We start from the raw sequence: 11,338 nt of genomic DNA, 5'->3' as shown, positions 1-11,338 counted from the left end.
GTGGGAGTTTAGTGTAAATCTCCCTAATGAGTCCCCCCTGGTGCGCCCGTTCAGTATATGCAGCCCCAAGCTCCGGCACAGGTTCAGCAGTTTTCTGCCGCTTTTATTCACCACTCTGTCATAGCTGTTTCTTGTTGTCTGTACTGAGTCTCTGTAGAAGGGCTCATCTCCCAGGACGTATGTGTTTCCGTCTCTCTCTCTCGTTCTCTCTCTCTCGTTCTCTCTCTCTCGTTCTCTCTCTCTCGTCTCTCTCTCTCTCTCTCGTTCTCTCTCTCTCTCGTTCTCTCGTTCTCTCTCTCTCGTTCTCTCGTTCTCTCTCTCTCGTTCTCTCGTTCTCTCTCTCTCGTTCTCTCGTTCTCTCTCTCTCGTTCTCTCGTTCTCTCTCTCTCGTTCTCGTTCTCTCTCTCTCGTTCTCTTCGTTCTCTCTCTCTCTCTCGTTCTCTCTCTCTCGTTCTCTCGTTCTCTCTCTCTCTCGTTCTCTCTCTCTCGTTCTCTCTCTCTCTCTCTCGTTCTCTCTCTCTCTCTCTCTCTCGTTCTCTCTCTCTCTCATCGTTCTCTCTCTCTCTCTCTCGTTCTCTCTCTCTCTCTTGTTCTCTCTCTCTCTCTCTCTCGTTCTCTCTCTCTCTCTCTCTCTCGTTCTCTCTCTCGTTCTCTCTCTCGTTCTCTCGTTCTCTCTCTCTCGTCTCTCGTTCTCTTCTCTCGTCTCTCTCGTTCTCTCGTTCTCTCGTTCTCTCGTTCTCCTCGTTCTCTCGTTCTCTCGTTCTCTCTCTCTCTCTCTCTCTCTCTCTCTCGTTCTCTCTCTCTCTCTCTCTCGTTCTCTCTCTCTCTCTCTCTCTCGTTCTCTCTCTCTCGTTCTCTCTCTCTCTCGTTCTCTCTCTCTCTCTCTCGTTCTCTCTCTTGTTCTCTCGTTCTCTCTCTCTTGTTCTCTCGTTCTCTCTCTCTCGTTCTCTCTCTCTCTCTCGTTCTCTCTCTCTCGTTCTCTCGTTCTCTCTCTCTCGTTCTCTCGTTCTCTCTCTCTCTCTCGTTTCTCTCTCTCTCTCTCGTTCTCTCTCTCTCAAATTCAAATTCAAATTCAAATATGCTTTATTGGCAGGACCAAAATACAATTAGTGTTGCCAAAGCAGGAGAAATACAGTAAGTGTGGTGGGAGGGGATCAGGGTTATGGGGAGTTGGGGGGGCACAATTTGGGCTCTGACAGTCCATTTAGGGGTCTTAGGTTCCCCTCAGCTTATGACATGTGGTGACATATTGGGCGGCGATCTCCACCATTGATTCCTCTTCCCCCAGTAGGAAGCGGAGTTTCATGTCCTCATCCATGGATGGAAAGCCCGGGCTATGGGTGGTAAATTTCTGGAAGTGGGAGCCCCTCACTGCTGAGTAATTTGTCACAGTGCAGTAGGAAATGCGTCTCGTCCTCCAGAGCCCCCTGCTGGCAGTGCTGGCACAGTCTGTTCTCTCGCGGCTTGTATGTCTGTCGGTGCCGCCGCCTGTTTCCACCTCTAGGCTGTGGGCACTCAGTCTGTACAGGCTCAGAGTCTGCCTGTCTTTGGGGTGGCGTAGCCTTTCCAGATATGGGGCCAGAGTGTAGTCCCTCCGCAGTGACCGGTAGATGGTGAGTTTCTGGAGTTCTCTAATTCACTCTTCCAGTCCTCTATGTATTGCATCTTGCAGCTCTCAGAGATCTCTTTTATTTGGGCTTTTGTCAGGGTGTGTTGCTGACTTTGGCTGCCGCAGTTCTTGGCTTGCTCTGGGCTCCGGCTCAGCAGGGCTTTATGATGGTAGGAGCTGGGGTTGCTGTTCTGTATGTGTGCCTGGTGTGATAGCGCCCTCTTGTGTATAGTGAACTCTCTCTCGTTCTCTCGTTCTCTCTCTCTCGTTCTCTCGTTCTCTCTCTCTCTCGTTCTCTCTCTCTCTCTCTCGTTCTCTCTCTCTCGTTCTCTCTCTCTCTCTCTTGTTCTCTCTCTCTCTCTTGTTCTCTCTCTCTCTCTCTCGTTCTCTCTCTCGTTCTCTCGTTCTCTCTCTCTCGTTCTCTCTCTCTCGTTCTCTCGTTCTCTCTCTCTCGTTCTCTCTCTCTCTCTCGTTCTCTCTCTCTCTCTCGTTCTCTCGTTCTCTCTCTCTCGTTCTCTCTCTCTCGTTCTCTCGTTCTCTCTCTCTCTCTCGTTCTCTCTCTCTCTCTCGTTCTCTCTCTCTCGTTCTCTCCGTTCTCTCTCTCTCGTTCTCTCTCTCTCTCTCGTTCTCTCGTTCTCTCTCTCTCTCTCTCTCTCTCTCTCGTTCTCTCTCTCTCTCTCTCTCTCGTTCTCTCTCTCTCTCTCTCTCGTTCTCTCTCTCTCTCTCTCTCGTTCTCTCTCTCTCTCTCTCGTTCTCTCTCTCGTTCTCTCGTTCTCTCTCTCTCGTTCTCTCGTTCTCTCTCTCTCTCTCGTTCTCTCTCTCTCTCTCGTTCTCTCTCTCTCTCGTTCTCTCTCTCGTTCTCTCGGTTCTCGTTCTCTCGTTCTCTCTCTCTCGTTCTCTCTCTCTCTCTCATTCTCTCGTTCTCTCTCTCTCTCTCTCTCTCTCTCTCTCTCGTTCTCTCTCTCTCTCTCTCGTTCTCTCGTTCTCTCTCCTCTCTCGTTCTCTCGTTCTCTCTCTCTCTCTCTCGTTCTCTCGTTCTCTCTCTCTCTCGTTCTCTCGTTCTCTCTCTCTCTCTCGTTCTCTCTCTCTCTCGTTCTCTCTCTCTCTCTCTTCTCGTTCTCTCGTTTCTCTCTCTCTCTCGTTCTCTTCGTTCTCTCTCTCTCGTTCTCTCGTTCTCTCTCTCTCGTTCTCGTCGTTCTCTCTCTCTCGTTCTCTCTCTCTCTCGTTCTCTCTCTCTCTCGTTCTCTCTCTCTCTCTCTCGTTCTCTCTCTCTCTCGTTCTCTCTCTCTCTCGTTCTCTCTCTCTCTCGTTCTCTCTCTCTCTCGTTCTCTCTCTCTCTCGTTCTCTCTCTCTCGTTCTCTCTCTCTCTCTCTCGTTCTCTCTCTCTCTCTCGTTCTCTCTCTCGTTCTCTCTCTCTCTCGTTCTCTCTCTCTCTCGTTCTCTCTCGTTCTCTCGTTCTCTCTCGTTCTCTCGTTCTCTCTCGTTCTCTCTCTCTCGTTCTCTCTCTCTCGTTCTCTCTCTCGTTCTCTCGTTCTCTCTCTCGTTCTCTCTCTCTCTCTCTCTCGTTCTCTCTCTCTCTCTCTCTCTCTCTCGTTCTCTTCTCTCTCTCTCTCTCTCTCTCGTTCTCTCTCTCTCTCTCTCTCTCGTTTCTCTCTCTCTCTCTCTCTCTCTCGTTCTCTCTCTCTCTCTCTCTCGTTCTCTCTCTCTCTCTCTCTCTCGTTCTCTCTCTCTCTCTCGTTCTCTCGTTCTCTCTCGTTCTCTCGTTCTCTCTCTCTCTCTCTCTCGTTCTCTCTCTCTCGTTCTCTCCTCTCGTTCTCTCGTTCTCTCTCCTCTCTCTCTCTCTCGTTCTCTCCTCTCTCTCTCTCGTTCTCTCCTCTCTCTCTCTCGTTCTCTCCTCTCTCTCGTTCTCTCTCTCTCGTTCTCTCGTTCTCTCCTCTCTCTCTCGTTCTCTCGTTCTTTCTTCTCTCGTTCTCTCTCTCGTTCTCTCGTTCTCTTCCTCTCTCTCTCGTTCTCTCTCGTTCTTTCTTTCTCTCGTTCTCTCGTTCTTTCTTTCTCTCGTTCTCTCTCTCTCTCTCGTTCTCTCTCTCTCTCTCTCGTTCTCTCTCTCTCTCTCTCTCTCGTTCTCTCTCTCTCTCTCTCTCTCGTTTCTCTCTCTCTCGTTCTCTCTCTCTCTCTCTCTCGTTCTCTCTCTCTCTCTCGTTCTCTCTCTCTCTCTCTCTCTCTCTCTCTGTCTCTCGTTCTCTCTCTCGTTCTCTCTCTCTCTCTCGTTCTCTCTCTCTCTCTCTCTCTCTCGTTCTCTCTCTCGTTCTCGTTCTCTCGTTCTCTCTCTCTCGTTCTCGTTCTCTCGTTCTCTCTCTCTCGTTCTCTCTCTCTCTCCTCGTTCTCTCTCTCTCTCTCTCTCTCGTTCTCTCTCTCTCTCTCGTTCTCTCTCTCTCTCTCTCGTTCTCCTCGTTCTCTCGTTCTCTCTCTCTCTCTCTCTCTCTCTCTCTCTCTCGTTCTCTCTCTCGTTCTCTCTCTCGTTCTCTCTCTCGTTCTCTCTCTCGTTCTCTCTCTCGTTCTCTCTCTCGTTCTCTCTCTCGTTCTCTCTCTCTCTTCGTTCTCATCTCTCGTTCTCTCGTTCTCTCTCGTTCTCTCTCGTTCTCTCCTTTCTCTCTCTCTCGTTCTCTCCTTTCTCTCTCTCTCGTTCTCTCCTTTCTCTCTCTCGTTCGCTCTCTCTCTCTCCCCATTGATTTACATGGACGCAGATTCCGGATCGGATCCGGACTTCTGCGGCAACCCGATCCGGATCCACCGGACACGGATTATAACCCATCCGCTCAACTCTAGTCATTCCTATGAGCAGCGCTGTGCAACCCTTCTAAAGTGATCAATAAATATGACCACAGCCGCTGTGGAAAGCCTGAACAGTGCCTCCCATGGGATTCATGTACCCCGACCTCATCGTCACAGGTCCATCTCGCTGCAGAAGAGACACATTCAGGCTTCCAAACTTATGGTGCAACATAATATTTCTCACTATATGCGGATTTTTTTTTAACCTCAATGTTTGTACTGTAATCTATCGCAGTCATTTATACTATGTTGAAATGTACTGCGTACATACGTGTCTTTTCTTTTGGCCTCTACAGAGCTGGGAAATACTATATCAAGTCTGTTCGGAGGCGGTTCCACCGCAGAGAGTAAGGACAATGCCACAGACACAGTTCAGGTGAGCACGTCACATTCAGATCTAGTTATGCGGCATCATCCAAAACAACAAGCAGATATTTGCTGTTGCGGCAGACTTGGAAATGCGTCGTTCCCCAGATGTCATTTTACGCTGCATCTCTTCAATAAAAATAAAAAGGATGGACTCAGACCATAGTGTTTTTTTTTCTTTAATATATATATATTTTGCAGGAAGAAGAGGAGGTGCCGACTGAGCCCACCAAAGAAGAGGATCAAGAGTCTGCAACACAAGCGAGTGACCAAAAGGAATCGGACACCAAAGCAGAGGGCCATAAAGAAGACGACGAGAAAAAAGAGGGTGAAAAAGAAAGCAAGGTAAACCACAAAGTGCACTTAAAGGGAACCTGTCACCAGTATTTCGGCCTATAAGCGGTGGCCACCACCAGTGGGCTCTTATATACAGCATTCTAACATGCTGTATATAAGAGCCCAGGCCGCTGTGTGAAACAAAAAAAAACACTTAAGCGCGACCGTTAGGTTTCTAGTGAGATGGGCGTCTCCGCTCGCCGGTGTCGGGGCCTCCTCTTTCAGCTATCTTCGTCCTCCTTCTGAAGTCTGTGTGCATGACGCGTCCTACGTCATACACACTCGCCGGTCCTGCGCAGGCACACTACAATACTTTGATCTCCCCTGCTCAGTGCAGATCAAAGTGCGCCTGAGCAGGACCTCAATACCGGCTAGTGTGGATGACGTAGGACGCATCATGCACCGCGGCTACAGAAGAAGGACAAAGATGGCCAAAAGAGGCGCCAACGGAGACACCCATCTGACTAGAATCCACTGCAGCGCAACAGTTAGGGAAGTATTATAAAGTGTTTATATTCTACACAGCGGCCTGGGCTCTTATACACTGCAGCCTGGGCTCTTATTTACAGTAAGTTAGAATGCTGTATAGAAGAGTACACTGGTGGTGGCCGCAGCTTATAAGCCGAAAAAGTGGTGACCGGTTCCCCTTTAAAATGGGTCATCCAGGACTTTTGCTCTTGAAAGCTTATTGATGGGCTTGGGTGAGGTGCGAAAACCTGACACCTCCATTAATCAGCCGTTTGCAAGTTCTGTGGCATCTGGATGTATGGAGCTCTGCACACTGTGTAGTGGTCATTCTTATATAGTTCAGCTTGGCTCCCGTTCACATCAACAGGAGCTTAGTTGCAGTACCTCAGAATGACCACTATTGTGTACAGCACTGTGGTGTTCAGGTTCTGTTCACTGTACTTTCAGTAGACCAGTAGACTGCTGATTTTGGGTCAGACCCCCTATAGATTTGATATTGATTATCTCTCTTTGTCCGGAGTCACACTTGCGACTGACTTGCACAAGTCTTGCATCGCATCACCCAGCACGGACGCGCACACTCCCGACAGGAGCCTTTCGGCTGCTTGTATTTCTATGCAGCTGAGACTCTCCAATCCTGAGAGTGACAGGTCGTGCAGGGTGATGCGATGCGAGACTTGTGCATGTCAATTGCAAGTGTGACTCTGGCCTTAAGAATAGGCTTCCATGTCAAGAGTCCTGGACATCCCCTTTTCATACTCTTACTTAGTTTTCTTCCAAAATGCTGCATTGTTAATTTAAAAATCTATACTCTAATGATTCTGGTAGGACACGAAGGACAAAGAAGAAACGGCAAAAGAAGCCGAATCTTCAAAGCAACCGGAAGAAGAGGCCAAAAAGCCGGCTGCTCCCAAGAAGCAGAAGCTTGTCGATGAGATTGGAGCCGGTCAGACCATTAATGATATACCAGATCTCGATGAAGACGAAGTGAAGAAATCTATTAAAAAGTGAGTATATGTTATTAGGAAAAGAATCTGTAGACATCTGAAGAAAGCCAAGTGCAGTGTTAATCTGGTATCCTCGTTGCCTTAGAATGGACACAAGTCCAATGGGGGAGGGGAGCTTTTCTGGAGAATGGAATAGACCTTTAAATGCTTCCCTAAGTTAAGTTGGTAAATTGTAAAAAAAAAAAAAAGTCTTGACCCCCCCCCTCAGAACACCTAAAGTAAAACTTGGACTGGACCCGTCCTCGTGAATGTGAAGAATAATCTGTTACTTTTGCCTCTAGGTTGCAGGATCTCACTGAACGGGACCTGGAGAAACAAGAGCGAGAAAAAGCTGCAAATAGCTTAGAAGCTTTTATTTTTGAAACGCAGGTAGGAAAGATTTATTTATACGCGAGGGGGCATTAAAGGGGTTGTCCCGAGCTTCTTGAAGGCCTATCGATTTAGGATAGGTCATCCATGCCAGACTGGAGAAACCCAAACTGATCAGCTCTGGAAACGTCGGTCTGATGTCGGCAATGAATGGAGCTGATCGGCACCGCTCTGATCAATGTCTAGGGGTAATTCTCAGATACTGGGAGCTTATCTGCATCCCTTGTGTGAGACAATACAAGCCATTTTGTATTCTATAGAAACCATCTTGTCTTATAACTGCTGTCATAGGATTCAGCTTACACTGATTGGTGGGGAGGTTTCACTTTTCTGCACACACCCCTGCGGCTCTTATTGGTGCATGGTAATTTCTTTGTGTGAGGTACTATATAAGCTGGTCACATGTCATAAACTAGAATCTCTCAGTACACCGGGCTATACTGTGCTGCAAATCTTGGAACTCCAATCTTTTTTTTTTTTTTTTAATTCTTTATTTAACATTTTAGAATACAACATAGATGGGTAGGGAACCATCATGACACTTTCTTACAAATTATGACAATGTGGATTCAGAAAAAACTTTAAGTATATTAACAACTTACAACACTGTCAGGTGGTTTCATGGAACTCCTCCAAATCTTATTAATTTGGAGTTCCAAGGGCATAAAAGCAGAGTATTTCACTCACACTGGCAATGAGCTGCGCTCTTCATCTCCATTCAGTGCCGAAAATGGCTGCTCCGGTGACGTTCCAGGTATTGGACCCACACTAATCTGACACTGATGACCTATTTTAAGGACAGGATTTCCATGTTGTCTGCCTGGACGTTTTTTTTTTTTTTTTTTTTTTAATATATATATATATATATATATATATATATATATATATATATATATATATATATATATATATAATATATATATATATATATATAATATATATATATATATATTTTATATATATATATATTTATATTATATATTTATTATATTATATTATATATTAGTAGTATATATTGTAATTTTTGTGCTCACACTGTGTACACTTTTGCATTAGGATAAACTAGGACAAAGTGAGTTCCGTAAAGTGTCCACAAAGGACCAGAGGGAGGAAATATCCAGCAAACTCGGCCAAGCCTCAACCTGGTTAGAGGATGAAGGATACACAGCAACTACTAAGGTACGTGAATAAAAACCGAAATGTATAGCCTAGATATGTCTTATTGTTGTAACGATATACAGAATATGGACACTGTCTTGTGTTTTTGTTAAATTTCACTAAAAAACCCCGAAATGTCAGACCATTTGCCTCCTACAGCTTCTATGCATCACAGTACATAGCAGGCTGCAAAATCCCCCACTTAGCAGCAGGTTCTGTGCCCCCCACCTCCTTATCTCTCTAAAGTGATTTAGGACCACTCAGGTCAACTTCTTAAAGGGACAATAAATAATCTTGGATATAGGTTTTGCCCCCTGCCATCTTCCATAATGGGGTCTGTTCCCCCCCCCCCCCCTCCCTTCAGGAGTCATTATAGTATTTTGCACTTCTAGAAGGTAAAGAGCAATTGTGGTTTAAAGAGTTTCTCCACGGCTTTTATATTAAAGGTCAACAATGTCTGATCGGCCGGAGTCTGACACTCCGGCCCCGGCCCCGCCCCCTCCCCCTCCCCCCGCCAATCAGCTGTCCTTGGCTGGTGGCAGCAGCCGGAACGGAGTTCCATTCCGGAACTGCTCCGTCATCTGGTAGTGGCCGCAGCCGGGTACTGTCTATCCGCCTCCTATTCAGATCAATAGGAGATGGATGTGCAGTAGCCGGCCACGATCAGAAGACAGAGCAGCTCCGGAGCTGAGCATTACCTGCTGCCGCCTCTGGGACCAATAACAGCTGATCGGCGGGGGTGCGGAGTGTCGGACCCCGGCTGATCAGACATTGATGACCTATCCTAGGGAAAGGCCATCAGTGTAAAAGTAGTGGACAACCCCTTTTAAGTGTCATTTCAAAAGTGAATTTACTCATTACAACTATCAAGCTGATCTGGAGAGGGATGAGCTGCGAGAAGCCACTCGGCGGACGTTTCTGCCCATATCCGGCACTTTTGAAAACTTTTATTCGAAATGTTGCACCATTTCACATCTGGTTCATTTTATCCACGGACTTATGACAGGTTCCCATTAACCCTTGTCTGGTACCATGGAGGTCAATATGACCCCCATGCAGATTGGTACAACATGTGATTTTTATTTTTGTTTTCATGGTACCAGACAATGGTTAAGGTGGAATTTGCTTATGACAATTATTGCCTTTTATTGCAGGAGCTGAAGGACAAGCTGAGTGAGCTGAAGAAGGCGTGCAAGTCGTTATTTTTCAAGGTGGAGGAGAGGAGAAAGTGGCCGGACAAGTTGGCGACTCTCGATAGTTTGCTCAATCACTCTTCTATTTTTCTGAAGTAAGTGACCTGTGTGGAAGTAGATGTTACCAGTGGGCGCTGAGAGCCCTGCCTATAATTTATCAGGGGGCTTCCTACTGCGGAAACTGGCACTTGTCCATGCTGATTGGCCAAGATGTTCCTCGAGGACCTTTTTAACCCCTCTACTACAAAACTTAGAAGCAACCTGACGACCTGCACCATCCATTAAGACGTTAGGTGGTCATTAAGGGGTTAAAACGTTAAATTATTGGAATTAGTATATGTTGGCGTCTTGTTTATTTGTGCTTGATCGTGGGGGACATGACTCAATTGTGATACAACTACATTATCCTTACCAGTATCGCCAAGTGCAATCTCAATTGGGTCACAAATGCATTCAGTACAAATTGCAAATTTACAATTACAAATTTGTTCCAAATTGTCCCAAAAAAAAAAAAAAAAGGGATTCTGGCAAATTAAATTTTGCCAGAATCCCTTTTTTTTTTTTTTTTTTGCCATTTTGATTTGCACAAATTTCAGCCAAATGGTGTCCAGCCTTCTTTGATAATTGTCTTTTGTCCATTATCATCTGTGCAAATCATAATTACCGGGCAGTGGTTGAGTATATGAGGTTTTGGGTTTTTGTTAAAGCTCTTTCCACCCAGATTCAATGGGAATTGAAATCCCCATCTGAATTTACATCCTCTTTTGCCTATATTGCCAGATCTATTCTCTTGATTTCTAATGTTTGCATTTTCTCTTTATTTTTTCTCCTTTCTTTTTAGGAGCGCTAGAATGCTCATTGATGAGGACCCCATATTCACAGAAGTTGAGCTAAATACACTAGAAAAGCTCATTAATGACACCGGGGTAAGACGAGGAGTTTTCAAGGGATTAACAAAAATTTGGCTATAAATGGCATGAAATTAGAAATGAACCATTGCTTTCCTAATGTATTCCCCGCCATTGTACCACCGGGACTCTATTGCTCCCCACCCTTCTCTTAACGGTTATTACACATGGCGAGTAAAAAGGCCCGATTGGAATGTGATAAGAAAAATTGCATTCCACTCGGACCCATTCTTAGCCCAGAAAACAGTTGCAGCATGGTGGAATCCGATCAGATCACTCATGGTGGAATCCGATCACTATTCACTCGCACCTATACAAGTCTATAGTTGAGTGAAACCTCGCACTGCACTCGGATGACACCCGACTGCAGTGTGATATTCACCTCAGCTGACAATGGAGGAGATGGGGGATTAATTTCTCCCTCTCCTCCGCAGCTGTGATCTGATTGCAGGATCGGATCACAGTGGCATGATGCTCGGCTTACACTTGCAACACAGCGGGAGCCGAGGGTCATAAGCATATGGCATCCGATGCGATATGCTTGTGTGGCCCCATCCTAAAAGGGTTGTCAGTGGTAACTTAGGGGTACTTTGCACGCTGCGACATCGCCAGCCGATGCTAGCGATGCCGAGCGCAATAGTACCCGCCCCCATCGCACATGCGTTATCTTGTGATAGCTGCCGTAGCGAACATTATCGCTACGGCAGCTTCACACGCACTTACCTGCCCTGCGACGTCGCTCTGGACGGCGACCCACCTTTTTCCTAAGGGGGCGGGTCGTGCGGCGTCACACGGCAGGCGGCCAATAGAAGCGGAGGGGCGGAGATGAGTGGGACGTAAACATCCCGCCCACCTCCTTCCTTCCGCATAGCCGGTGGAGGCAGGTAAGGAGATGTTCCTCGCTCCTGTGGCTTCATACACAGCGATGTGTGCTGCCGCAGGAACGAGGAACAACATCGTACCTGCGGACGCACCGACATTATGAAAATGAACGACGTGACACAGATCACCGATTTTTGACTGTTTCACGCTCGTTCATCTTCTCTCCTAGGCTTTACACGTTGCGACATCGTTACCGGTGCCGGATGTGCG

General features: G+C 46.7%; 1 protein-coding gene across 1 annotated transcript in view; it reads left to right on the top strand.

The window, feature by feature from the left end:
• HYOU1 (hypoxia up-regulated 1) overlaps positions 1–11,338 on the top strand; it is a 67,986-nt gene that overhangs the window by 43,518 nt on the left and 13,130 nt on the right. The window contains exons 16-22 of the mRNA XM_075328646.1: positions 4,738–4,817; positions 5,009–5,152; positions 6,440–6,618; positions 6,900–6,987; positions 8,044–8,166; positions 9,300–9,433; positions 10,180–10,264. Coding sequence (XP_075184761.1) covers positions 4,738–4,817; positions 5,009–5,152; positions 6,440–6,618; positions 6,900–6,987; positions 8,044–8,166; positions 9,300–9,433; positions 10,180–10,264 — 833 coding nt within the window. The remainder of the gene's footprint in view (positions 1–4,737; positions 4,818–5,008; positions 5,153–6,439; positions 6,619–6,899; positions 6,988–8,043; positions 8,167–9,299; positions 9,434–10,179; positions 10,265–11,338) is intronic.

This window comes from Anomaloglossus baeobatrachus, chromosome 11, assembly GCF_048569485.1.
Source record: "Anomaloglossus baeobatrachus isolate aAnoBae1 chromosome 11, aAnoBae1.hap1, whole genome shotgun sequence".
NCBI classification, from domain to species: domain Eukaryota; kingdom Metazoa; phylum Chordata; class Amphibia; order Anura; family Aromobatidae; genus Anomaloglossus; species Anomaloglossus baeobatrachus.
The sequence above is the reverse complement of the archived record's forward strand: the minus strand, read 5'-3'. Positions and strand labels throughout refer to the sequence as shown.